This window comes from Catharus ustulatus, chromosome 2, assembly GCF_009819885.2.
Source record: "Catharus ustulatus isolate bCatUst1 chromosome 2, bCatUst1.pri.v2, whole genome shotgun sequence".
NCBI classification, from domain to species: Eukaryota; Metazoa; Chordata; class Aves; order Passeriformes; family Turdidae; genus Catharus; species Catharus ustulatus.
Genome location: NC_046222.1, coordinates 27943181 through 27970440, shown reverse-complemented (window position 1 = coordinate 27970440; position 27260 = coordinate 27943181). Strand labels below are relative to the sequence as shown.

The following is a 27260-nucleotide window of genomic DNA, read 5'->3' as shown; positions in this document are numbered from 1 at the left end:
CTGTGCTTTGGCTGTGTAAGCCTTCCTTATTCCAGATCTGCAGGGGACTGCTCGGAAGAGAAAATGGCCTTGAGTTGCACCAGAGGAAGTTTGCATTTAATATTAAGAAATATTTGCTCATGGAAAGGGTTATCAAGCACTGGAACAGGCTGCCCAGGGAAGTAGGGAAGTACTATCCCTAGAGATTTAAAATACTTGCATTTATGGTTATGGTATAGTGGTAGACTTAATGCTGGGTTAACAGTTGGACTTGGTCTTAAAGGCCTCTTCCAACCTCAACGATTCTGCAACTCTGTGAAGCTGTAGGTGCTGGTCAGGCTCCCTTCTCAGTGAGTGGAGAGAGTGAATCATCTTTCCCCCATTATTAAGAATAAATGACATTAAAGCTGTGTCATGACCTCAGCAGGTCCTGTCAAGCTGGACTGCCATGTCCTAGGAGTCCTTAGATCCCTTGTAGTCATCCTCCCATGGCCCAGCCTGCACAGAGCTCTGTCTGAGGCAGTTTTTTGGCTTGACTATAGGCAGTGCTGTGCAAGCAGCCTAGAAATACCTGGAACGGTAGATGCAGTTGGGTATTTCCCGCCCAGTTCCTATCACTTGCCTTGTTTTGACTCTTTCCCTGTTTTCCCTCCCAAAGCCTCCAGCATCCCCATGGTGCAGGTGGAGAACAGCAGCCATGGGGACACACTGCAGTGCGAAGCCCCATGCTGGTTCCCTTTCCCTGCCGTGCACTGGATAGCCTACACTGGGGAGCACCTGCCCCATGCTGCCAACACCAGCTATGAGCTGAACCCTGAAAACATCACTGTGAGGGTGGTTTCCCTCCTGCACAATACCACTGCTAATGCCATCTACACCTGTTTGATTGAAAACAGCATTGCCAATGCTATGAGCAATATCAGAGTGACAGGTAGGGTTCAACAGCACCCGAAGACCCCAGGTGTCGGGGAGAGAAGAGCTTCAACATTGCTCCTGGTGCACCAAAGGGTTTCTCCAGCAGCTGTGTCAGTCAGGGAAGGGACTGAAAGCATGGCTAATCCAAACACTTCTGTCTGTTCCTGGGATGAATGAAAGGGTCTGTGTTTGCTTCTGCTATCTCACATGCTTCTCATGGTACTGATTGTCACCTTGGCATGGGGACAGAACTGCTAGGGGACCAGAAAGTGGGACACACTTCAAAGGAGTGTATTGCTTGGTATGTTAACCAAAACTAAACCAACCAACCAAACCCCATATCTTTTGACACTTTTTTTAGCCAGTTCATCTTAGATCCAATTAGCGTACCAAGCCAAAAGGCCCCTTTAGTGGTTATTGATGACAATTCCTCTATCTCTAGCCTAATCTCTTTATTTAAAAGGCCATTTTACTCACAGAAAATCAAACTTTCCAAAGGTCCCAAGTATATTCTCCTGTTCTACATGAGAAGGGCCGTAATGTTTCTACAGGTAGGACTTCATTGCAACTGGTCTCCAGTAGAAGAGGCAGGGTCTATTTTCATCCATATGCAGAAAAATGGGAAGGAATACAGACTTTATTCACCTTCCCTGCTGTGTTCTTGTACTGGTAGCCTCTCAGTATTCTGCTACAGATTTCAGTGTTACAAAGGTGACCAGCTTGCAGATGTTGAGCCTGAATGCAGAGGCAGTTTCATACTCCTTTCCAGCTTGTCACTGGATGCTTTTGCTTCCCTCATACCTGCTGTCAACATAAAGCTCTAAAAAACAATTGAAAACTCTGCTGGATCTGGAGGTAAGCTTATACATGTAAAAAATACGTAGATCCTCTTTGGGAGTTTGGCTGCAGCAGCAAACCTATCCCAAGCCTGCCAGAATGGGAGAATGTGTCTTTCCCCTCTGCCCACCCTTTCCCCATCTCCATCTTTAGGTGGGACACATGGCTTGTCCTTCCCACAGGCTTCTCCTATCACTTTCTGCAACCAGAGAGATCCTTCTCTTGCACCATCAACTCTCAGCTCTCACTTGTCCCCTTGTTCTTTTTCCTGTGCACCCTCTGGACCTGGGCTGCAGTTTAAGGCTGCAAAGCCATAAAAGGGCTTTGGGCTTTTTCCTCTCCCTCCCTGCTTGCAAGACCTGCAACAGTACAAGGCTTGCTCACTCCCACTTTACTCACACAACTCCACAGTACGGTGTGCTGTCTCCAGTAAATACTACAGACACCTTGAACATGGTTAGAGGGAGCTGCCAGCCTGAGCAATCCTCTGCAGATCTGGAATAAGGAAGGCTTACACAGCCAAAGCACAGGACAGCTGCCTTCAGTATTCATCAGCTTTGGTTTTGGGTGGTAGGACCTGGAGGTGAACTGGTGAAAGGATGAGCTAAAGAAAATCAGCTGAAAGAAATATGTCTGTCTTTCCACACAGAACAGTTATTACAGCTACACTGATGGCAGGACTCACTTCAGGCTTTCCTCCCTCTGGGGCTGAGGACTTTAACAGTTCCTGCCAGTTCCAGAGCACACAGTAGCACAAACATGAAATTACAGTAATCTCACGAATACAAGTCGCACCAATTTGACCAAAATTTTGGTGGAAACCCGGACGTGCGGCCAATATTCCGGGGCGGCTAATACATTAACAAAATTCTAAAAGCTGCCAACACAGAAGTGAGAGCCCGCGGCAGCCCCAAGCCAAGCTGGAGCCCGGCCGGCCCCGGCAGAGGTGGGAAAGCCTGGCAGAGGCGGGGCCAGCAGTGTGGGGGGCGGGCGGCTGAGCCTGAGCCAGCAGGGCGGGGCAGGGGGGCGGCAGAGCCCGGGCCAGCAGGGCGGGGGAGCCCGGGAGAACTGGGGCTAGCAGTGCAGGGGAGCATGGCAGAAGCAGGAAGGCCGGCGGGTGGGGCTGCCTGGCAGCGGGGGAAGCCCAGCAGAATCGGGGCCAGCAGGGTGGGGGAGCCCGGCGGTGCGGGGGTCTGCAGTGCCGGCCAGGGCGAGGAAACGCGGCGGCGGTGCAGACGGGAGGGGGCGGCCGGCGAGCCCGGCGGTGGCGGCGGCAGCCCGCCGGCAGGGCTAGCGAACGTGGCGCGGCGCGGCCGGCGAGCCCGGCGGCGGGGCTAGCGAACGCGGCGCGGCCGGCGAGCCCGGCGGCGGGGCTAGCGAACGCGGCGCGGCGCGGCCGGCGAGCCCGGCGGCGGGGCTAGCGAACGCGGCGCGGCGCGGCCAGCGAGCCCGGCGGCGGGGCTAGCGAACGCGGCGCGGCGCGGCCGGCGAGCCCGGCGGCGGGGCTAGCGAACGCGGCGGCAGGGCGGTGCTGACAGGAGAGGGGGGCCAGCGAGCCCGGCGGCGGCGGCAGCACCACCCGGCCAGCCCCGCCGAGCCGTGGCACTGAGCTGGGCCACCCGGCCCCGTCGGCAACCATGAGTGGGCCGAGCCTTCCTGGCCCCGCCCCGAGCCAGTAAAGCCCGCTATGCCGCGATCCTGTTACTAATTGGCCAATTTGTGAAAACTGCGCACGGATTCTCGCTACGAACGAAAGTGCGGCTAATATTCGGGGTGCGGCTTATCTTTTGACAAAGACAGCAACATTGTCGAGGCACCGGGGGTGCGGCTTATAATCCGTGCGGCTTGTATTCGTGAAACTACTGTAGCTGATTTTTCCTGTGTTATTATTTCTCACCCACATCAAAAACAGGGCACTTTGTTTGGTTTCACAAAGAGAACAAGGAATGTGATAAGGAGAATTGTATAAAGGAAGAGTTCTGATTGCAGGACAAGATGTTTCCCTTGACTGATCTAACACAGTGACCAGAACTCAGATCATGGGCAAAAGTTCAGACGCAAACAGGAAAAGGGTTTACCACAGTACAGCTGAGAACTGCTCCTTCAGAGTACTAAAAGCAAGCAAATCCTAACTCCCCCAAAAGATTTGATTCACCCATTTCTTTGCTTGTGATTCTCTGACTGTATTAATAAAACTGTATACAAGAGAGCCAGTTAATCTCCTTCATCTTCTCGGAATGCTAAAATCAAAACTCCCCTCCGAAAAAGATGTGAATGACAGAACAGTGATGGGTTAGAAAACTGCCAGGAGGCTTGGAATATCATGGTAAAGACAAACCACATCTAAAGCCCTGTATGAGGATTGATGGTTGCATTTGTAATGTAAAATAAAAGAGAAACAGATAAGTAGACACCAGACAGAAAACTAACATACAGTATGAGGAGGAAAAGGATGCTAGTAAGATACTACTGGAAGGTTCAAATTCAGAAGCAAAGTTATTAAATCCAGATAAAACAATAAAGCCTAATTTCCCTTTTTATTTTTAAAGTAAGTGTTATCTGGTACTTCCTATCTATTTCTGTTAGTGTGTTATTCATGTTACAGGACTACTTTCAGTTGCACTTTTTAACCAGATCAGATCTTTGTCTTATCGCTTACAGTCAACATTGTCATCAGGCTGAGATAGTGTATTTTGGGTTGGGTTTTTTTTGTTTTGTTTTCTTTCTAGAGGGTGGAGAGTAAGTTGTAGTAAAATCTTTTCTGTTTTGCAGAAAGCACCCACAGAAAATAAGGCTGTCAAGGCAACATTTGCAGAAACTTCTGCTTTAAGCTATTTTGGCAACCTTTTTAGGATGGAGTCTTGGAACTTTACGGAATGGTGGCATCTATCAGGTCTTGTGCCACTCAAACTTTGGTCTCAGAAGTGGACAGCAGGCCTTGAGAGGGAAGATACTTCACTCATGCTCAATAAACCCACTGACTGCATCACAGCTCAGTGCCTGCCTCTTCTTACCAGCCCCACCTAAAGTTCAGGCTGCTGTTCATAAACTGCAAAACAATGCTCAAATAATCTTGTCATTTAGTACCGTGATATAATCTCTAAACAGCACCTTACTCACTTCCTTCTCTTCTTGAAGGAGATGCTTTAAAAAGTGTAATTCTAATAATTTCAGTTAGGTTAAGAAGACCATACGCTATGGGAACTGTATAGTTTTGTTAACGGTCACCATATAGCAAGTAAATCTGAATACTAAAATAGATACTAAAACAGATACAGTGTTTTTAAGTAATATTTTCATAGCTTTATTTAGTAGATACTACTACCACACAACACACTGTACGCCCTAGGCCCAAGGCAAGAGCACTGAACAGCTCTCTTCCAAAATGAAGCCCAGTATCACTGCTTGACAATGCCCCAGAGTGACCCTTCAGGAAATCCACAACTCATAGCAGCTGCTTAACTGCATGCTTCACCCTGTGCTCACAGGCTTACGCTCCCACTGGAAAGGAGATTTAAAAAGCTCATCATCCCAGCAGGTATTTGCATAATTCCTCTCCCACTGGGAGAGATATTAAGCAGCGGCTCCCACTCAGCAGGAACTGGATGTCCTTCCCATCCTCTGGCTGTTCAAGTAGTGTAAGGCATCTTGTCCCACTTCCTCCACCTTCAAGCACAGCAGGCTCAGACGAGGCCCTGCTTGTGACACGAACTCCATTTCACCACAGCGAAAATTCCGCAGCTGTAGGGGAGCTGCAGGGGAAGGATACAATGGGTAACAACTCAGGCTCTGGCTCTGCTCTAACCCACAGCTGCAGAAGCTACTGGGGGAGGGAAGGTCTCGCAGCAGCTGCTAAACCTCAAAGTACAGCATGATGAATGATTCCAGCATATAGGCAGATGAATGCATTTTGTCAGTACCCCTCTAAACTTGGAGGAAACAGACATTCTACACTGTGAAACGTTGTGAACTCTGTGCTCACAGAGCTGATGCACTGAGTTTTGTACCCTCTATCAGTATTAGCAACCTGCCTTTATGGAAGTGTATGTGACAGCCAGAAACAGTCACCACTGCAGAGCATCCTCTGGTGAGGGGTAAAGGGGGTGGGGAAACGTCAAGATCTGCTTTTAACCACATTGTTGGTGGCAAACAGACCAAGGGGACATGAACATGATATCAGATTTAGCTTCATTTTTACAGTTTTTGTGTGTAAAGTTAAAGGTGTTCGTTTTCTGCATTGTTCTCCAAAAGATCGATTTTATGCTGAAATTTTTAAAATAATGCAGGTGCAAAACATTTTGTATTCAATTTGAATAGACATCACCTATATTTAGTGATTTGTTACGACTTAAATAGTAGTGGACACTCATCCAAATATCTACATTAAGTTTTGATTTTCCTATAGTTAATTATTTTTAACACAGCAGCTTCTAAGTCTTTGCAATGCCCTTATGAATTAATAAGTTTTTAATTTCTTTAAAGAAAAAACTTTATGCAAATTTATGCCTCGCAGATTTATTATCAGTATTTTAGCTTTCCCTTCAAACCAAACTGTAATAGATTTCTAGTTTACATTTCTCAAATTATCAATGAAATGCTTCACGAGCATAAATCAGGACCATCATTTAAACAGTAAAATTTTATTAAAATTAAATTAATTTCCTTTATACATACTGGAAAGAACAGTATTTCTCTATAAGCTCAATTTTTAAGGCTCAAATTTAGTTTCCATATTTAATTTCAAAGCCATTGTATTAAGAGTATGAATTCTGTACTATGGAATGATTTTGATTTCTATTTTATTGTTTAATCTGAATTCCTTCAATATTCCAAGTAAATTTTAGAAAATCTCTAGGCATGCCCCTGAATCAAATGTATAATCAGTTAAGTAAATTTAATATTCCTTTGTTTTCTTTCTATTAATTTTCTCTCTTATTTCAGCAGGTCTCCTATGACCTGACCCTGTATTGTCATGATTATAAGCCCCACCTGATTATAAGTCGCATGTCCGGGTGTCAGCAACTGTCTTGGGTTACAACACAGAGTGTGATAAAAGGTGTCTATTCTATCACCATCTGTTGAGGGTGGGGGCAGTGATCCTTATCTCCACAGGAGACATTCTGCTAATGGGCCATTCATTGAAACTAGGCGGGGCATTGTTCTTTATCTTTTCACAACTCATCCTTCCTCCAGCGAGTCATTTTCTGCTAATGGCCCATTGAGTTCCACTGTGTGACTGATAAAATTACTCCATCCCATTGGAAGTTGCTCCAGCCAGGGGGAAGAGCCCAACATTTCTTACCAAGATAAAAACAGAGCTTTTGGGACACTAAGGTAGCCCCTTTCTCCACTGGACTCCAGAGGGAAACTGGATTTCTCCACATCACCACTGGACCTTTAAAGGGAAACTGACCTTCTACAGGACCACTGCTTCAACTAAATCACATCTGTCACTGCAAGAGGACTGCAGCCACCATGGAATGGGACTGCTACCAATCTGCCTGACAGGGTGCCAGGTTGTACTCTGACTTTGTCGGGGTTTGGGGTTTGTTTCTTTGTAGTACTGTATTTCTATTTTAATTTCCCTAGTAAAGAACTGTTATTCCTAATTCCCACATCTTTGCCTGAAAGCCCCTTGATTTCAAAATTACAGCAATTTGGAGGGAGGGGGTTTACATTCTCCATTTCAAAGAGAAGCTCCTGCCTTTCTCAGCAGAACCTGTCCTCCAAACTAAAACAGCAACTTCTCATTCTTTGTCCATATATAAGCCGCACCTGATTATAAGCTGCACTTCGGGTTCGGACCAGAGTTTTAGTCAAAATGGTGCAGCTTATAATTGTGAAATTACTGTATTTTTCAGAGTTCCAAGAAAATTATATAAGCTTCATTGAAAGTTTCTTCTGAATTGCTAGTCTTACGGTTTTCCCCAGTTATTACAGAAGCATTCCAGCAGCCTGCCGTGTTCAAGGCATCTTGATCCTGAGGAAAAACTCCAGAGAGAACAAGTGTTTGGAGTTGGGGTTTGTTCCCCTACTTTTTTCTCGCTGTGGAATTTCCCATTATAATGCTAAGAAAGCTTGTTGGGCTGCACCCTAGCTCCTGATTTCTAGGGACACAGAGTTGGGTGGGGTTGGGCGCTCTCTCCCTTGTCGTCAGCAGGGTCGGAGGGAGATGTCCAGGGAGCTGCTCGCTTCCACCTCGCACTTTCTCAACTCCAGGAGCCAGGTCCTCCACTATGACACACTGCACTGGCGCCTCTCCACTCCAGACTGCTACCTCCGAGCACACAGCCGAGCGCTGCGAACTATATGATGAGCAGGGAGTCCCTCCTCCACCCCTTCTCCCACCTGGGACACTGCTGACATCATCCAAGCTCTCTGTACCTAGGTGGGACCAGCCCTGCCCCCACCACCAGGACTGAGCAGGGAGGGAGTGTCTATGGTCGAGAAAGGACTGGAACTAAGTTACCGTTCTGTTTGTTGTTAATTTTCATAGCTGCTGTTGTTTCCGTTTGTCTGGTTAAATATATTAGTAAAGAGCTGTTATTCCTTCCCCCCATATCTTGGCCCGAGAGTCCCCGACTCCAAAATAATCAGGAGGGAGGGGGTTTACATGCTCCATCTCAGGAGGAGCTCCTGCCTTTTCTTGGCAAGTATCTGTCCTCAAAACCAGGACAACAAGCTACTGAAGGAATTTGATTTCTTTCTTACCCTGAAATGTTTAATTGTAATTTTGTTCTTAAGAGTCTTGTTTTTTAAAGAAAGATGTCAGGGAGTTCTCTTCCAATCAGAATTTAGGCAGTGGCCAGGCCTTAATTCTACCTGGAAGGGAAACTGTGTAAATCCAGGTGTTTTCTGCATCAAAATAATACTCCAGTCGTTTTGACTTTGCAATTTGACCCTATCAATACGGCAGCTGAAGCTAATTTTAGGGTGAATTTGATGCTCATTGTCTAGAGATGATCATCTAATTCCTCACTGAATCAAAGCTCGTCAGCTGTTTGCAGACTCCGTAATGACACAGTGTTTCAAGGATTGATAATTATCTAATTTTATAAATGTATGTCTATCATTTAAAGTATTCTTGAGTGTTGTATCTAAATTATCGCTGATTGTAAGTTTCTAGTTTAACTACATGTATTGTTGAAGGTCCATTTCCTCTAATAATTTGGAACAAAGAGTTTGTCCATATTTGTACAGGTGTATTCCAGCGAAGAATGTGAAACTCTGTGTGAGAAATGTACAGTAATTTCACGACCATAAGGAGCACCGGACTATAAGGTGCACCTCTGAGAGTCGGCAAATTTCGCAACTTTGTACATTATATAAGGTGCATCAGACTATAAGGCGCACTTTTTTTTTTGCCGCAAAGATCCGTGCCGCGTGCAACAAAGTAACTAATTAGTAACGGAATCCCACAATCGTGGAATTTACTGGCAGGTGCTCAATTTGCAAACATTTTTCACAGATTGGCGTAGCAGCCCCAAGTGCAGGGCCCGGCACTCCCACCCCAGCACTATGGCGGCCCCGTGCAGCTCCAGGAGCCCCAGGCTGTACCGCCACGCTTTCCCCCAGCTGCCCAGGCAGCGCCGCCACCGCGCTTTCCCTCAGCCACCCGGGCTGCACCGCTGTGGCACTTTACCCCAGCAGCCCAGGCTGCGCCACTGCGGCCCTGATGCCGGCATGCTCGTGCTGCGCCACCGCTGCCCCGAGGCCGCCGCCAGACGGGCTCTGCTCGGCTCGGGGCTGTTGCGGGCTTGCACTTCTCGTTCCCCCTGGGCCGGGGCCGGCACCACCCGGCTTCTCGTTCCCCCTGCAGCCGCGCCTGGGCCGGGGGCGGCACAGTCAGGCTTCTTGTTCTGCCTGGGCCGGGGCCGGCGGCAGCTCGTCCCTCCCTGCGCGGCCATGGCCACCCGCTCCCCCTCGCGACTTGGCCCTCCTGCGGCACCGCCCCCCCACTGCAGCTCACACTTCCGGTTGGCAAATTTCACAACTTTGTCCATTATATAAGGCGCACCGGACTATAAGGTGCACTTCCGGGTTCGGGGGAAAATTTTAGTCAAAAGGGTGTGGTTGTGGTTTACAGTCGTGAAATTACTGTAACCCTAATATAAGAACACACTGGTCATTTTATAAGTAAAAGGGAGACATATAGATGTGAATTGCACAGGGACTCCAACTTGCACCTGATGTCTTCTGCTTTACTTGTAAAAGATTGTGAACCTTGGGTTTTTTTTTTTTTTAAAAAGTGGGGGAATCAGTAGTATTGTAGAATTTTTTGTTAGATAAGAGTCTAAGGAAAATATGAGGTTCAATTATATGTTATGCTTATGCTTTTTTTGCTTTCAGTAGTACAGATTCGCCAATTAGCCAACTTAAAGTAAATGCTTAAGTAACTTTAGTTAATGCATTAAGTTTAAATACCATATGTCTGTCCAACACAATCCCAGAAATACTTCTTTTTACTTGTTCAGCCATCCTTGTAGTTATACTGTTACTGTAAATCTGTGTGTGCTTTGTCATAGTCGTTTGTTACTGAATTAAGCAGGTGAAGTTTGCTTTGATTACCAGGTGAAAGGAAGAGGGCTCCCCAAGACCCTCCTGAAATAGTCAAGGGCAAGACTGGGTTGGCCTCTGTGTTTGCCACCAAGAAGATTTTTAGCTCCCCTGCTGGACGCAAGCCAGTAGGTGTTGAGTGGTGGGGACACATGCCATGTCAGACCTTGATGAAAAGGATGACTTTCTTTGCTACCAGAGGGCCAGCCAAGAGGAGAAAATAGGCCAAGTAGCCTGCAAGTGACATGAGTCATAGAATGGTAGAGTTTGGATGGTTTGTTTCATGGGTGAAAAAGTTTTTTGGTGTTAATCATAGGTGCCTTGTTTCCTCCACGCATTTGACAGATGAGTAATAAAGTCTGTTAAGGGAATCTTTATGGTTTTAAGAGGGGGAAGATGTTGGAGTCAGAGAGCCAGATCTCTCTCTGAATTCTTCAGAGAGAAATCAGAGTGCAGGGACTGAAATAAAGTCTTTGGATGGATTGAAGTATGTTAAGCCACTCACACATAAAGTAGAGGTGTAAGTTTAAGTTTTGGGAAAAGTGGGTCAGTAAGTTTTAGAATGAGCTTCAGTGCTTTTAGTAAGTGAAAGGTTTAGATGCCAGGACAGAAGTGCAAGTTCTAGTGAATTTTGAAAAACATAGTAATGTTTTCAGTGGAGGCTCCAGGAACATGGTTTTAAACAGTGCTTAGACATAATAGAGCTCTAGTAAAAATATTGCTTACGTTTTTCAGATAGAACAAGATAGGTCATATGCTTAGTTTATATGTATTCTAGTGCATTAAGAAACTGGAATTCTAATAGGTTAAGAAGTCGTGGTCAGAGTTTGTCTTAGCTTGTTGGAAAAATCCTATAGGAGAGTATGTATTGGGGAGATCTGGTGCTTTTTGCCATTTGCTTTTTGCCATTGCTTTTCTACTTTGCTTTGCTCACCATCATCTTCAACACCCAAGAAGATAGGAGCTGCAGCAGCAACATCAGCTTCTCAGGACCTTGACAAGACCAGCTTCCGCTTCTATTTGGGACTCTATGCCAAAACTTAGCATGGACTTCAATGTCTGTGCCTGTGCCTTTTGAGACTGATGCACTTTTGCAATAAACAGCCTTTTAGCAACTATTAGCTGCTTTGCTCATTTAAGACAACCTGACGAAGTTTGGTGCCTAAGAGCACTGGATTAATTAACCTCACAGTTCTGCACTACAGAAATGAAAATTCTAGGAAAATCCTTCGAAGATCTTGCTTTGTGGGCAGTGAAGGCATCTCTCCTTTCCCAGGCTGGTGAGATGCCTCCTCCCCCTTCCTTCCCACACTAAGTATTAGAAAAGCCAGCAGTTCTTGCTTACCAGGCTGCAGGATCTTGGACGGCTTCCTGTCTAGGCTGAATTCCAACAGGATAGGCCGACATATGAGAGGACTTCTGCAGAGACTCCTTAGGTAAGAAGCAACAAGATCCTCGAGTTCCTCTAGACACTGAGGAAGGAAAGAGTGTGTTGCCAGGGAGTGTTCAGGCGGAGGCAGGGAGGCTCTGGAACACCTGGAGCAAAGGGAAGTCCTGTCCAGCTGAGACTTGAGCCCAGCAGACTGCAATTGCTGCTGGAATAACCCACTTACCCCTGTTCCAGGAGCTTCCCCATGCTGAATGCACACACTGCCCCTGCTCTGCACACAGTTCTGCACAGTTTCCCACTGAAGAAGACTCAGGCCCAGCACCGCTGCCACATGTTCGTTCCTGCACAGCACCACAGCTTCACCTGTTCCGTCCTCCACCAGCACCCTATGCAGAGAGCAGGCAGGTTGGGATCAGAGGGAGGGAAGGACAATGCGTGGTTCCCTCACAAGGGTCACACCCCAGACAACAGCTCTCAGTAAAGAGTTTTTTCATATCTCAGATGTGATAACTCCATCTTTGCTATTGTGTCCACATCCCATCCTTGATATGATATTCCCCTTCCTGTTTGTGGTGTAATTTGTCCCCACCTCTTCCCACACCCAATCCCTGCAGCACTTACCGTGCACTGGCTTGCCTCACTCCTGTTTGTGATGGACACGGAGGATTGTGTCGGGTGCACCTCCCCTGAAGGAAGAACAAAGTTACAGCTATGTATGGATGATGTGAGAAAGGAAAGGGCAACCGCTTATTTTAACCCTTTCCTAATTAAGTGTGCAAAGGTGTAAAGAATTTCACTGCATTTCCAGTGAGTGTGCTGGGAGAAGTGTATATGGGGAGAAAAATCACCTGCTGCAAGGTGCTGGTCCCCAATAGCAGTGAACATGAGAAGAGCAGAACATTAACAGAGTAGGACTGTCCTCTTCCATGTCCTCACTTCACTCCCAGTCCTACCTGCCAGCCTGCCTGGCATCAGATACATACTTCTAATCAGTTATCACCTTAGTCCCTTTCTAATAAGCAAGTCCTTCTCAGACACTGGAAAACAGGGATTGCAATTGAGATAGGAACTCTTATTTCTTCTACATGGTAGCAAAGGATGCGCGAGAGTAAAAAATCTGCAAGACCTCTCAAATTATGTTTGTGGAAGCTTGAATACCTCTTTGAAGATACAGCTGCAAAGTGAGCAAATCCATTGCAGGCACACAGTCAGTACACAGGACAAGTGGCATAAAATACGAGCCCGGGCCAGGTTTTGCAGCTGAGGTCTCAAGCTGGATAGAAACACTAGTGAGGGGGATGAGGCTTCTCCTGCAAGACTAGAAGAAATAGGAATTTGAGAAGTTTGGAACACAGAAGCCTTTCTTGGGACACTAACATGAGACCAGACCCAACACTTACCCAGAAGGAAAAGGTAGGTGAGAAGCTGGCAAAGATACAATGCTCACACAGCTGGAGGCAATGTATGCGCAATAAACATTATGGAATCTGCAATATGAAAGAGCAAATGTCAGAAAGAGCTCACAGAAACCAAACACTCCAGTTTTCTTGGGATGGCTGGGCTGATTTTTATTTCTAACATGGTAGGAAAATAATTTATGGTAAGGAATTGGGAGACATGAAGGTTTGGACACGGGATGAGGAAAATCCACAGATTAAGAGATGGTTTCAAGGACAGTAAGAGAGATCAGGGCTCTAAAGACAGAAGCACCTTGAGATCTTGCGTTCCAAGTTCTGGAAGAGGAACTTGGCTCCAGGTAGCAAACCCCAGAGATGCTGCAGATGGGTGGCAGTAATGTAAATGTCCATCACATCAGGGGAACCTGGAATAGCTGAGACACTGAGCTTCACGCTGTGGTCCCTGGACAGCAGAGTCCCTGAGGAGGCACAGAAACACAAAGACCATGAGCTCACTCACACAGGCAGCCTGGCTGTCACTGAGTTGGGCCTGCTAGGTGGGTTTTTCCTCCCATCACAATGAGGCTATCACTGTTTCACCTCCCAGGTCTTCTGGGTTCCCATTCCTGTCTCCACATACACAGTGTGCAGTTTCCAAGCCCTTTGACATGCAACAGGATACAACATCCTGGCATACTTCCACTATTCCCAGGCACAGCAGCACAGTTAGCCAAGTGCATTGGCTCTGAAACAAAAAGAAGCAAGAAGCAATTTGTTGCTTCTCAACAGGCTGCCTCAATCTTACCTTTCTGCTTTGGAAGGCCAAGGATCACAGGTGGCTTCTCATTCTTGGGAGAGGCACACAATGTCCTCTCCATGATCTCACCATAGAAAGAAACAAGGGAACCTGTGAAACTGAGACCAGACCAGGATTTTTATCTTGCCTGAAGACAAAGGGAGTGGAAGAAGGCCTAACTACAAGACTACCACGAAGCAGAGCACTGTTGGTTAAGCCCAGTTTCTGGGGAACCCACCTTTGACCACTTGAGCTACTGGATTGAGGGCAGCTTGCTGCAGCCTACCCTTCCAAGGAACAAGAGGCCCTTTGCCTTGCTTTCTGCTGCTTCAGGCTCAGCAGAAGATGAAGGGTGAGGCATTACAGCCTTCCTATCTGCTAAACTCCAAATTATTTTTCTGAATTAGAGGAAGAAGCCAAGCAAACACAGTTTTTCATAAAGCACTGGTGAAAAATCCAGTGTACATGCATATCACCCCAGACTGAACATGCTTTGAACAGAAAAACTTCTAAGCTTTCTATTTATTTGAGCAAGATACACTAAAATACAGTAATTTCACAACCATAAGGCGCACCGGACTATAAGGCACACTTTTTTTTGCAGCTAGGCTCTGCCCCCAGCTCCCCCCACGTGGTTTCTGGCCGAGGCCCCGCCTCAACCCAGCAGTCATTGGCCCCCGGGCCTGCCTGTACCCGGCCTGTAGAGGGGCCTCCACGGGGCCGGGGGGTGCCTGTAGAGGGGCCGTCCCGCCTCCACAGGGCCAGGGAGTGCCTGTAGAGGGGCCGTCCCGCCTCCACGGGGCCGGGGGTTGCCTCTGGAGGGGCCGTCCCGCCTCCACGGGGCTGGGTTATGCCTCTGGAGGGGCCGTCCCGCCTTCATGGGGCCAGGGCGTGCCTGTAGAGGGGCTGTTCTGCCTCCACGGGGCTGGGGCGTGTCTGTGGAGGGGCCGTCCCGCCTCCACGGGGCTGGGGCGTGCCCGCCGCTGCTCTGCTCCGCCTCCACCTGGCAGCCATGGCCCTGCCAGCTCCCCCCGCGGCTTGCAGCTCTCAGTTCCAGGTAGGCAAATTTCTGAACTTTGTCCATCAGATAAGGCGCATCGGACTATAAGGCGCACTTCCGGGTCCGGGGGAAAATTTTAGTCAAAAGGGTGTGCCTTATAGTCATGAAATTACTGTAATCTGAAACAAAACAAGAAAATCCTATACATTCAGTCTGATTTTCCCTGTTGTGCTTGTTTCCACTTCTGACAGGAATTTGCCAGACACCTTTGGGACTTAGTCCACACCAGAAGTAGATGAACCATTTTCTAGACACCATTTTGCAGTTTTGTCACCTACAATCCCTTTATAACCAGGATGGGAGAAGTCTGAACTACTTGCACACAGGTTTTTCAAACCACATTCCTAGGGTGGATATTTAATCATAGTTTAATACAGTGCTTCCCAATGAAATTACCACAGAGCTATTTCCTAAGACACAGTCACTTGTAATTTGGGGCAACCAACGTACCTGCTGCTAAGCACTTCTGGAATGGAGGCAGTTCTCTGGTCCACACCTGTCAGCACTGACATGGCTGTCAGCTAGAAGTGAGGGAGACACAGCTTCAGATAGTTTGCAGTTTACAGGCAAACCAGCAGCAGCCTCTGATGGAACTTAGAGCAGAATAGTTTCATCAACAAGATGCTCTGTATTGATAATTGTCTAGCTAATTCTGGAGAAATGTACAAGGAGCCTGTGAAACCCCTGTGCAGTAAGGCACTGCATACCTGGCGCACAGGCAGACAGGAGATCCAGGTCTCATGCTCTAAGTGCCAGCTATCTTGGACAAGCAGGCACAGTGGGCAGGATGGCCTGCTCAGGAACATTGCTGGCACAGGTGGAAAACAGAGCTTGTCAAATACTTCCAAGTCCTGAGGTAAGAGTGATAAGGCAAAACAGAAGACTATTAGAAGGAAGGAGATAAAAGTTATATAGGGAAAAAGTGAAGAACAATGGTTTACAGAACAAAAAAAAATCCCACTGAACTCAGAGCGCTGAGAATTTTAATCAAACACAGAATGAAATCAGTTTGTTGGAAAGACAGAAGGAAATTCCAAACCTCAAAAACAGCTTAGCCACCCTCTGACTCCTTCGACTCCCACATGCAGCTCAGCGAAAGTGTCCAAGAGAGTACAGCACAACTTCTCTCTTACCGAGCAGCAGGGCACAACAAAGCGATACAGTCCATCCATGTGCAGGAACGGAAACCATCGCAGAGACTTCCCCATAAAGAGCAGTAGTGCCTGCTGGGGACAAGAGAGAGAGAGAGAGACGGTGATGAGAACTCTTAGGTATGGAATGAAAAATACAGTAAAAAGAGAGCAAGCCCAGACCAGAGGATGTCTTGATTGAGAAGTAAGGTTAGCATCACCAAGAGCAAGAGAAGGCAGATGCATTTACAGGAAGGTGACACAGAGGAGATGATCTTGGTTGGGGTGCAAGAAGGAATTTGCCAGCACAAACACACAACTGTACCCAATACAAAAAATACTTTCCCATTGATACTAAATTACCACACAGGCTCACTAAGGAGCCAGCTCCCAGACTTATCAAACCACACCCGAAAGCTGCCTCACTTCTTGCTGCCTCACATCTTTTCCATCACAACCAGTCTCCTCGAGCTCTGATAGATCCCCAGTTTTTCTGGGGTGGCTCCAGAGCTGTGGTCTGCCTAGCCACAGCACTGTGGCTTGGAAACTGTGCTGCAGCTCCTTTGCTTCCTTTGCATCTTCTGCGGGCAGTTGGTAATTACGTGACATGAGACCCTCCTTCTGGGTAACCAAGAACAGGTGAGATACACAACTCATTTTTCTGGTGCTGCTCTGGTCGCCCTGACAGTTCCCATCTCTGCTAGTATCTGCCTTGGGATCCTCCAGTTTCAGCATTTTTGCCTCTGGGGTTTCCAGCTCAGATGTTGTGCTGCCATTTTTCTTCTTCCTCAAAGAGGAGCTGTTTCCACTCCTAAGGCCTTTCTGGATTTGTCCTTCAGCAGCATGGAGAACCTGGACATCCTCAAAGTAGAACTGCACATAGACACTGAAATGACAAATGGTAACAGTGAAACTTCCAGTTCCTGACACGTGGCTGTCCAAAACAAATGCTTGCTTATCTGGGAAGAACACATCTGGTGAGTGCCCCACAGGTACTCAGCAGGACCAGTTGGAAAGACGGAAGGGGAGGACAGCTCTCAGGCTGCATGTACCCTGAACAAGAGAGAGATGGTGACTTTGTTGCTGAGAAAGAGCTCATTTTGTGCAAATAGCAAAGAACACTTGCTTTGGCACAGAAATGCTGTGTTGGTAAGAAGGCTTACCATAGTCCAAAATACTCATAGAACTGGAAGTGATGATTTACCCGCACACTGAAAAAAGGGACTCACCTAGCTTTTTTCTCTCTCACATGCTCTAGATTTTCTAGGTGTTCCCAGGAGGGAAAATCAGTCTTAAGGAATCTCTCCACTACAAGCTGGTAGTTTTCCACCTGCAAGAGTGATCCTGCCAACACATCAGAGAAAAGAGTTGAGCTAAATAAAAAGAGAACATAAAACCAATAAGGTCACTACCCTCATTTTAAAGTCACAAGGTCAGGCAGTGACAGTTCAGCATCTCCACACATCGCTTTTTCCTTTTTATAGAGATGGAAGGCAGAAGAACAAAAGCTCAGCACTCAAATACATTTTATTGGGACATACCTATGAGAGCAGTCTGGGCAAAGGGGATACCATCCTTATGGGAGATCACACAGGGAAGTGTGCTGCTCTTGTCCTGCAGCTGGAGGGAACTGCTCCTGGAGGAGATCCTCAATACACCCAAGAGTATCTACAACAGAAAGGACACTGCCAAGAGTATCATACAACTCTGATCCTTGAAAGCCATAAATCAAAGTGCTTGTAGCAGCAACTCAAATTCAGTCTGTTTTCAACACACCACAGTGATAAAAGCAGTGTCACTCCCTAACAGGAGGAAGAGGCATGCACTGGACAGGGTGCTGGAAGGCATGGTGAGAACCAGGAGCTCTCAAGGCAGAGACAGGGAAGAGAATGAGGCACTTACCACCCGGGGCTGGAAACTTTCTGGTGAGAGTGTGCAGTAGGACCAGGCCAGTCTGCGGTTCAGCTCCTGGGTGCCCATATGCTGTGCCTCCAAGGGGGAAAGCAACTGTGATGGACTGAAGCCTTCCCAGCTCTTCTGTTCCGCCACACGGCAAACTGCAGACAGAGATGGGGCCTGGCATGGAGGGTTCAGAGTCAAATACTTTGAACAAAAGAGAGAAAGAATGAATCAGCTGAGTTTTATCCCATCAGACAAACAGGAAAGAGCTCAAAGAACATCTACTCACTTTCTGCAGGGGACACTGGTGTCTTTTTGATAGAATTTCTTTATAAATATCTCTTGCTTCCTCTCTGTCTGGCACCATAGCTTGCAGAAGGGGGACAAGGAACTTTTCAGCAGCTCCAGGTTTTTGGTGCATAGAGCTAAGCAGTCGACAATGCCCAAAGAAACAAGAGAACCTGAAAAAAGGTTATGACCACTAAAACCACAAGCAGTCCTTGCATTTTAATGAGTCTTGTATCTAAGTCAGGAACTCCTTCTGCTTGTTTTGAGTGAATATGCTGTATAGGACAAGAACTAAAGAGATCACAAGAAACATGAAGTGATTAAAAAATAGAGTATTTAACGCTGACGCAAATTATGTTGGGCAGACAAGGAACAGGAAAATCCACAGAAATGGACAGACTGGTAAAATCTCAAAACTCAAATGGCCAGAAAAACAAATGACATGAAGATAATCTCCCTCTAAGCCACACAAATGGATCTCCATGCCTTTTTTTTGGGGCTTGATACAATTACTCATATTAGGAACACTTGGCTTTCTTTCACAGAATGCAAAAAAACCACAAAAACAGCCACAGACTATTCTTATTCCAATGTTTTCCTCATGTAGAATTAATTTCATAAGTTTAACCTACTGCTTTTGAATGGCTGAAAGTGATCACACTGTCAGCCAAAATAGGACAAAAAGTGAATTCAAATGAAAAGAGATAGCACTCACTGGAACAATTTTAAGCAGTACCAGGACTGAGCAATCACATTTAAAGAAAGTGGAAAAGATAATAAAACCCGGAACTTATAGCTAGCATAATTCTCAAAGCAAAACTGGAGCTGTTTTATTGGTAACTTGTCAAAATTCCACAGTGCCAGTAAAGCACAGGAACATTGAGCATTCTATAAACTGCTACTTGACTGAGAGCAAAATATGTGTATACTGTGAAGTCCAAGGCAGCAGTGACAATGATCAGCCATAACTGCTTCAGAAGAAACACAAATATTTTTACTAACAGAAGTCAGAAGTAAACCCAGAAACGGGCCCACAGCTATCCTGCAAACAGAGTGCAGCGTCACGGAGAGCAGGAAGCCATCTTGAAGAACTGAGGTAAGCATGGGTGGGAAAATCTGCCAAGACAGAGACTCTCAAAAAAATTACCTCCCTCCTGGCAACACTAAGAATATATCAAAGTGATATGCTCAGCAGCTGCTGCTGCTGCTTCTGTGCACAAACAGGACACAAGAGCCTTTATATCAGTTGTGATCTAGTTATAGCACCAGTTTCCAGCTTCAGCCTCAGTGTCTACCTTGATCTGCCAAGCAAACCACATTGGCAGGCAGACACCCCTAGAGTCCTTGTGTATTTCAGGACAAAGCATTCCAGGCAGGATTATGCAAGTAGAATGCTCTGAAGCACCGCAGCTTCCCAAGACCTCTACCTCACCTGCACTTGAAAGGTGCACTGGCTTTTCTCATAAGATCAATGGCAAGGTAGCAAGCAACTGGACATGATGTGAAGTTTGGATAAATGGCTTACTTAGGCCAATAAACCAGAAGCAATTGCTGCTTGTAGTGTCCAAGCACAGTAATTTTGTGATCCTTTGGTCTAGAAGACACCCAGGTAACCTACAAAGCACATTTAGGCATAGCCTGACTTCGGAATTGTCCTCACCTCTCCTCAAATGTCTCCAGGAGGCTCACCAGCCAGAGGTACAGTGGCATTCCAAGATTGAAGCGGAAGAGCAGCTGTAAGCAGAGATTTCCTGAAGAGGCCAGTGGTTGGTAGGGGGTGCTGAGCCTTGAAAAATTCCTCAGCACAACTGTGGTGCTCAGGCAAGCACCAAGTACAGTGAAAGGGAAGGACACCAGAGGCTTCTGCAGGAGGTGGACGTCAATGACCTGGGATACATAGACACAGAGCGTAAGAGAAGAGATAGCCAGTCTGCCACCACTCCCCAGAGCTGTCACCCCACCTTAAATCCTTTTTCTACTGGATTTTCTATAATCAGGCCTGAGGCACTGAGCACAGTTTAGGGAGGAATCAGATAATAATCATATCAACTCTCATGACTGAGTCTAGGCCAGTTTTATTCCAGATACTTGCTGAAATAATTTCCATGTTCCCATAGCCTTCTGTTGATCCACACACTCATATGTCATCCACAGGACCTGAGCTTTTTTCCACTAAATACTTCATGACCTTGCAAATCTCAAATTACCTCCACACAGGCTCCTGGTCGGAGTCCCCTTGCGGAGTTCAGCAGTGGCTGGTAAGCAAGGCACAAGCAGACTTGTTATCCAGTAAAAGAGACCAGCTTGGACATTGAGTATTTTGGTGATAAATCCCTAAACAGAAAGCAAACAGAAAATAAGAGGACTATAGAAACTATAAGAGACTAACGGGCCTGAGCAGTAAGAAAACAAACTTATGATGAAAATATGCTCCTTGCGGGCCAGGAGCTGAAACCCCAGGGCTTGTGTGGGTAAAGGCTAAGCCTATGATTCCTTACCACATAGGAGATGATCTTGGACTCTTTGATTGATCTCGGCATCTCTTCTTCAGCTCCTAGTTGCAAGGAGCAACTGAGCTGCTCAGCAGTCTCAAGGAAAGAAGACTCATTGGATGCGCCTTGCCAAGAACTGCTCAGTGGCTGCTCCCTCACCTGCTCTGCACAGTAGGGCAGAAGGCAGGAAGAAACACTGGTGACGAACATCATTTGTCCAGATTTCTTCAGGCTGGACATACTCAGGCCTGTGATTGTATACCTGTGACCCAGCTGGAGGACACGATGCCACAGCAGCTGGCTGGGTTTCTAGAGCAGAGAAACCAAAAGCAACATCAGCATCAGCTCCAGTGAAAAAAGTTCTTCCTGACCCAAATAATCCCACCCAAAAAACCCTTTTCCAGGATTGCCTCACACTTTTAGCAAAAGGGCTGTATCTGCAAGACATTCAGGGATACTGCAACTGCATGAGGGAGAAGGATTGTATTTCTGCAGGGCACAGAACTAGACTTCTTACATACCAAGACTATTGTACACTGGATGCAATTAAAAAGATAGCACTAGTAAAACGAATAATAAATTGAACTGGGAAATCAATGGCAAGCTTCAAAGAATTAATTAGCTAGCACACACACAGATCCAGATAGCGGATTTGTGAGCAAAATTCCAAGGACTTACTTGCACCAGCACAGGGACACAAACAGCGGAGGCAAAGCACTTCAGAAACAAAAAGAAGAATGTCTTGTGGTGAACACAAAGGAGAGGCCCGAGTCTGGTCAATTCCCCCGCTACAGTAAGCTTTGATCTTTTCTTACATGGAATCCTAGAGGGCAATTGAAGAGGCAACTGAAATCCAGAGATGAAAGAAAGCTCAAAACTATTCCAAAACCAAAATAAACAAATATGCAGCACGTATTTGCTGGGAATAAGGGATCCAGCAAAGTAATATGGTCAATACCTCAGAGAGGTTTTCAAAACAGTATTTGGCTACAAAAGTTGTACTTTACCTTTTCTATACTAAATCCCTTCAACATTTTAGTATTTGAAGACAGAAGGAACAGAATAACAAATTCACACACTCCATGACAACAGCCAGGTTATGAAAAGCTTTATCACAAACAAGAAACTAATTCTTGGCCTAAAGGAGAAGAAAAACGTCACAAGCAATTCTTCTGCAGAAAACGGAACTCAGATTTGTAGGTCCATTGAACATGACACTAAGGAAGCTCTAAACCTATAAACAAGAGGCCTGAAAGCAACAATGGAGTCTTTCTAATAAACTTGACACAGAGTGAAAGAGCAGCGAAACTGAAAGCAGATGAGAGGCGAGAGAGATGGGGCAAACTAATGCAGCAGCTGATAAAAAGTTCAATTATTAAGGGTTGAAGATGGCACACTAGAGGACACTTTTTTATAAAAAAAAGAGCTTTTTCAAAACAAGCAAAATCTGTTTCAATCTTTGAAGAGTCTTTCTAATAAACTTGACACAGAGTGAAAGAGCAGCAAAACTGAAAGCAGATGAGACGCAAGAGAGCTGATATTTCTTGAATCAATCCTGTTTATTGTTTCAAACCTACATTTCAAGAGATTTAAAAAAAAAAAGTAATTTCAAAAAAATTTATGTTGGTAGTTTTCATTCAGCTCCTACTGGATTTGAATATAACCATACCACTTACTCTGAACCATTCTTGATTCCAGAACATCTAAACAATTATCTAACTTTAGGACTTTAAAAAAACCCCAACCAGTAGTAGAGACACAGCAGTACCAGCATCTCACTGTAACATTTTTGTTGTAACATGGAAAATTGGTCAGGTATCAGCCAGTAACAAAAGAGCTTTATGTTAAAAGCCTGAGAACACATACTGAAATATGGAAATAGTTTGTTTAGAAAGGTCTCTTGAGCTAAATCAAACACTTAAGCTTAAAATTACTTTCTTAGAAGCAGATAAACCAAATCAAAACAAAAGATAACTAAAAAAAACCTTAAGCACCACGATTAGTGACATTTTATTGCAACTAAATTACACCAACAAGTCTCTCTTCAAGAAGATAAAACATGATCTAGCACAACTTGAAATTATCAACTTAGTAAGATTTTCAATTCCATGGGCTCATTTTCACGTACTGTAAACTAAAGCACAGTTACTTCTACCAGTTGACACTTCACTAGCACTTTTATCTCAGTAATCTGATAAAAACTCGACTAGTGGCACATATTAACATCATAATACAATACAGGATTACTGATTACTTTCAATTATACTTTTGGTTCACTGGAGGTTCAAAAAAAGGTTGAGCTAAGCAAGAGTGAATTTTAGCCTCAAAGATGGTTGAATCAAAACTGTTCTAATATTCTTTCTATAATTTCAATTACATCTAGAGATACTTAAAATTGGTTTTATTTTTTCAAATTACAGAATAAAAATTTCCAATAAACTCCTGGGAAGCAGATGATTAAAGAAAAGTGGCTTTGTTATATAACTTCTACTCCCACCACTCGTTGCTATGCTTCCACATGTGGCAGAAATAGAATTTGTCTCTTTCTAAGCCAAGTGCTCTTCATGTTACCTGCCAAGCCAGAGCAACAGTGCTATGATGGAGTTGGGCACAGCAGGTATTTACCTGGAGGTAAGCAGTGGCTCAGCTGACACTGGGGAGGTGACAGGAATGCTGTAAAGTACTTCCTTGGGGGTATTTACTGGCACTGGATCCACCAGGATTTCCAAGTACCCTGCTGCACTCTGGTCTGTCTGTGGTATATATGACCAGCTTGGGAAGACAAACAGTGACTCCAGCCACTCCAGTTCAAAGTGCAAGAGCTAAACCAAAAGATAACGAGATTGAAGCTTGAGATGAGTTTCAGTTTGTTTTCTCAGCACTACTTACAGTGTTCATTATCAATACACCCTCACACCTGCATCACAAACTCCTGTCCTACTGCCAGGCTTCATCACTACATGAGAGCAGTGTTTCCTGCCCACTCTTACCTTTCACTGAGAACTTCTGTCCTTCCACATGCAAATCTGGATCAGACTTGCTGAGCACTACAGCTTAGCACTTCTTGGTTACAGTCACAATCTCACAGAAAGGTGATAATTAATTCACTTCAAGGCTCAGTTATTTTCAGACTATTTTTCTAAAATTCTTGCCTGCTTTCTTTTGCCCCTGTGTTTTCAGTTAGAAGTTCTTATCAATACAACTTTTTCCTAGACTTTGTGTCTTTGGAAAGCACAACTTCAGTGCCCTGCCATCACAACTCTAGGGGTTATTTGTATCTCGACTCCACTTGCAATTACCTTCAGGAGGCTTTTAAGTCAACTGTCATGCAAGCTATTATTTCCTTAACATGCGTCATCAATGCATCACTGAAGACGCAGTACAGCCCTCCAGAAAGTTATTTCTGCTCCACTACTTGGAATTCAGCAAAGAGTGGGAAGGTCTCCCAGGCGACCTTGTACTGTAGTGAATTTAACAGAACTGTTTCTTCTAGCAACGGCACATTTCACATGTTCTGTCCTCTGCCCAGAATGTGAGCTTGCTGTTTCCCTCCCTGTTACAGAGATGTGTTATTTCCTTCATTAGACTCTGGCAGAACATCTGAAGCCCCTGGTGGTTTGTGACACTGCCCCAGAAGTGGGAATAAACACAGAATCCCTCAGACCGAGGACATACCTCACATGGAATTATCCCAGTACTGTCCTTCACGTATAGGCAACCATCTACCAGTTTTTCTTTGTTTTCTTGTCTTCCATCTGCTAAATAGCCAACCAGGATCAGGTAAGTCCTTGGCATAGCGCTCTGCATGGGTAAAGCACCTTGTCCTTGATGAGACCATTCCTTAAATTCATTAGTGCTCCAGCTCAGGTGGCTGCAGCACGGTATGTACTGCTGATGCTGTAGGTCAGAGATGGAGATGAAACTGGAAAAAAAAGTAAGGAAAAAAGTGCAAGAATACAGCAGGATGTATGAATTCAGTTTGCAAAGTACCCTAATATCAACACTGAAAGACCCAACACAAACTGTTCTCCAGCCTGTGATTTTGGTACAGGTTTCCAGTGAGCTTCACTGACACTTTTAGGTGGTGAAACTGGAGCTCTAGTCACAACACCCATTTGCTCAGTAGCAGAACATAATCAAATTCAAAGGGTGTGAATTTGAAGAGTTTCACCTGATTAGTCAGGGATCAAAAGTTCGAAGAAAGAAACTAGTGCAGATGAGTGATGGATCTGAATCAGCAATAAATAGTAATTAGATATAGAAAAACTGATCAGAAGACATAAATTTATGCAGGTACTTATGTTGTGCATTTTGCAGGAAAATGAACGGGGGATTAGTTGAAAATTCCGTTCGCTGAAACTGCTCCATCTTCAGAAACAGAGCAACACCAGGAATAATATGGTACCCATGATACACAAAAGCACAGTGCTGCTCGTCTTTTTGTCAAATGTGCTGAGTGCTTTTTGAGAGAAACCAGAACTACAGCAGGACACTGGTTCGTGGTTATCACGTACAGAAGCAAACAGAACCTCTCCTTGTGCTCCAGAACTTGGTACTTAGCTGTGGATGTAGCACACCGCTCATAAACAGACCACTGGCCTCACAGGAGATAAACACCAACTACCTTCAACTTTTCTTTATAGATTCTCCTGAATATAAACCAAAGTCTGGTTTAAATGTAATGAAATACATGGGGAAAAAACGGCTCAAATGAGATATGTTTAGCTAGTGTGAAAGACCAAACCCCTATGTTTATTAACTATTAGTTAAAGGTCACAAATACCTAATCAATTCCAGCTGACCTTTTTTCTCTAAGCTGGGCATGCCAGAGATTTGAATTCTCCCACAATTCGGAACAAGAAACAGATCTAGACAAGCCAAACTTTACAATGTGATATATCTCAATAAGCTGAATGTTTTTCATGATGGTAAGCACCCAAAAGCATTTTATCAACTAAAATACGGACCATGTTATCCTAGACCCCCCTTTCGTAAGAGCGCACACTCGAACGCTGAGCTCAGCTGGCCAACAGGTTCGCAGACCGTGCCCAGGAGCATCTTCCTGTGCGGACCAGCAGGATCCAACCGGGAAGCTGCCATGCAAACGCTGCACAGTGTGGCAGCTCGCCTCAGCGAGATGCCCCGCTTTAGTTACACGCTCTACCTACCGCAGACAGGCAGATACCCGGCTCAATCACACCGCAAGGGCGGCCGAGAGCGCACCAAGGCCAAAGCAATGCGTGCGGTTACCCATGTTCGACAACATCTCTCCCACAGCCAGCATCCGGGGCGGGCATCGCGCACGAACGAGCCCTACCGAGCTCCCGTGGGCACCGGCACCAGATCCCGCCCCGTCCCCTCCCCTCCCCTCCTCCCTCTGTCACCTGTAGCCGACCGGGAGCGTCCCGCCGCCCACGCTCCGCAGGCAGCGCAGCACCGCCTCCAGCGCTGCTGGCTCCTGCCCGTCCAGCCCTGGGAGCGCCCGGCGAAGGAAGTCTCGAGCTGCCTGTAGCCAGCGCTGCTCCTCCTGGGGGAAAGGAGAGAAGCGGGGTCTCAGCGGCGAGCGGCGGGAAGGGCGCGGAGCTCCCAGGCCCCTCACTCACCGCCGCAACAGGCGCCGCCATGACAGCCCGCGTGGGTAGCGCCGTTTCCGCGGCGACGCCCCCTTCTTGCCCTCCGTCCAATCGCCGCCGCCGCTGCTCGCCGGCTGTTCCCGCCCCTTCCAGGCGGCGAGGCGAGGAGCGGCTCCGTGTCGGTTTGGGATGCCCCTGCGCCGCTGCCAAGCGCCCACCGGCGCTGCTCTACCACTCCCTTCCGCAAGTGGTCAGGGGAGAGAGAATAAAGCGAAAGATTCACGGATTGAGACAGGGACGAGAGGAGATCACAAATCGATTACCACCACCGGCAAAGCAGGCTGAACTTGGGGATAATAATTGAATTTACTACGAACAAAATTGGAGCAGTATAATGATGTGATATATGTTATAATTCGTGTTTATATAAAAGGATTGTATGAAATAAAATAAAGTAAAAAGAACCTTAAAACACCAAGCACCCGGGGCCATAGACAGCGGCCGTAATTAGCATATCAACAAGACCTAGCTCAGCGATCTCCACAACGGACGGGAGAAGGACCTGTTAAGCACCACACATCAGATCACCTCCGCTGGTTCCCGTAAGCACTCCCAAGGAAAATTACACATCAATGCAGAGCAGAAACAGCCTTCATCAACATGCAGGAAAGACCTTTGTCCAGGGCAGCACCAGAAAAAAGATTTAATCTAAATATGAGAATCTGCAGCAGAAACAAAGGAAATTCTCGCCTCAGGCCAGGAAAAACTGTATAAAGCTGGACTCTCTGCGATGGCAGGTTGTGAACACAGGGGGATCTGATGCGGTAGAGATCAGATCAGCGTGTGTGTCCACCCAGTGCCGACCCCGGGCTCGGCGCTGTCGTGTTTTCGCTTGTGGCTTCCCAGGACCGTATTTTTGGCCGCAAAAATAAAAATTGCTGTTTTGCT

At 46.2% G+C, this 27260-nt stretch overlaps 2 protein-coding genes across 2 annotated transcripts; one reads left to right on the top strand and one right to left on the bottom strand.

Moving 5' to 3' along the window:
- On the top strand, positions 1–2234 carry VTCN1 (V-set domain containing T cell activation inhibitor 1). The gene has a single exon (XM_033053392.1). It carries the CDS (start codon positions 394–396, stop codon positions 1069–1071), a length of 678 nt encoding a protein of 225 aa, XP_032909283.1. The 5' UTR covers positions 1–393; the 3' UTR covers positions 1072–2234.
- Positions 2235–5006: 2772 nt separating this feature from the next.
- CTC1 (CST telomere replication complex component 1) lies at positions 5007–26519 on the bottom strand. The gene is given in 25 exon segments (XM_033053391.2): positions 5007–5483; positions 11633–11759; positions 11901–12063; positions 12299–12363; positions 12836–12995; positions 13078–13164; positions 13388–13553; positions 13880–13989; positions 15381–15451; positions 15638–15781; positions 16064–16153; positions 16487–16946; positions 17290–17404; positions 17602–17728; positions 17963–18163; positions 18249–18420; positions 19908–20134; positions 20455–20539; positions 20541–20581; positions 20746–21048; positions 21418–21562; positions 23365–23561; positions 24415–24661; positions 26124–26266; positions 26343–26519. Coding segments are annotated over 25 exon segments (3828 nt in total). The 5' UTR covers positions 26364–26519; the 3' UTR covers positions 5007–5322.
- Between the last annotated feature and the right edge of the window lie 741 nt (positions 26520–27260).

What these genes read in the sequence shown, in the direction of transcription:
- VTCN1 (XM_033053392.1), top strand. Translation starts at nt 394, where the DNA reads ATGACCTCAGCAGGTCCTGTCAAGCTGGACTGCCATGTCCTAGGAGTC.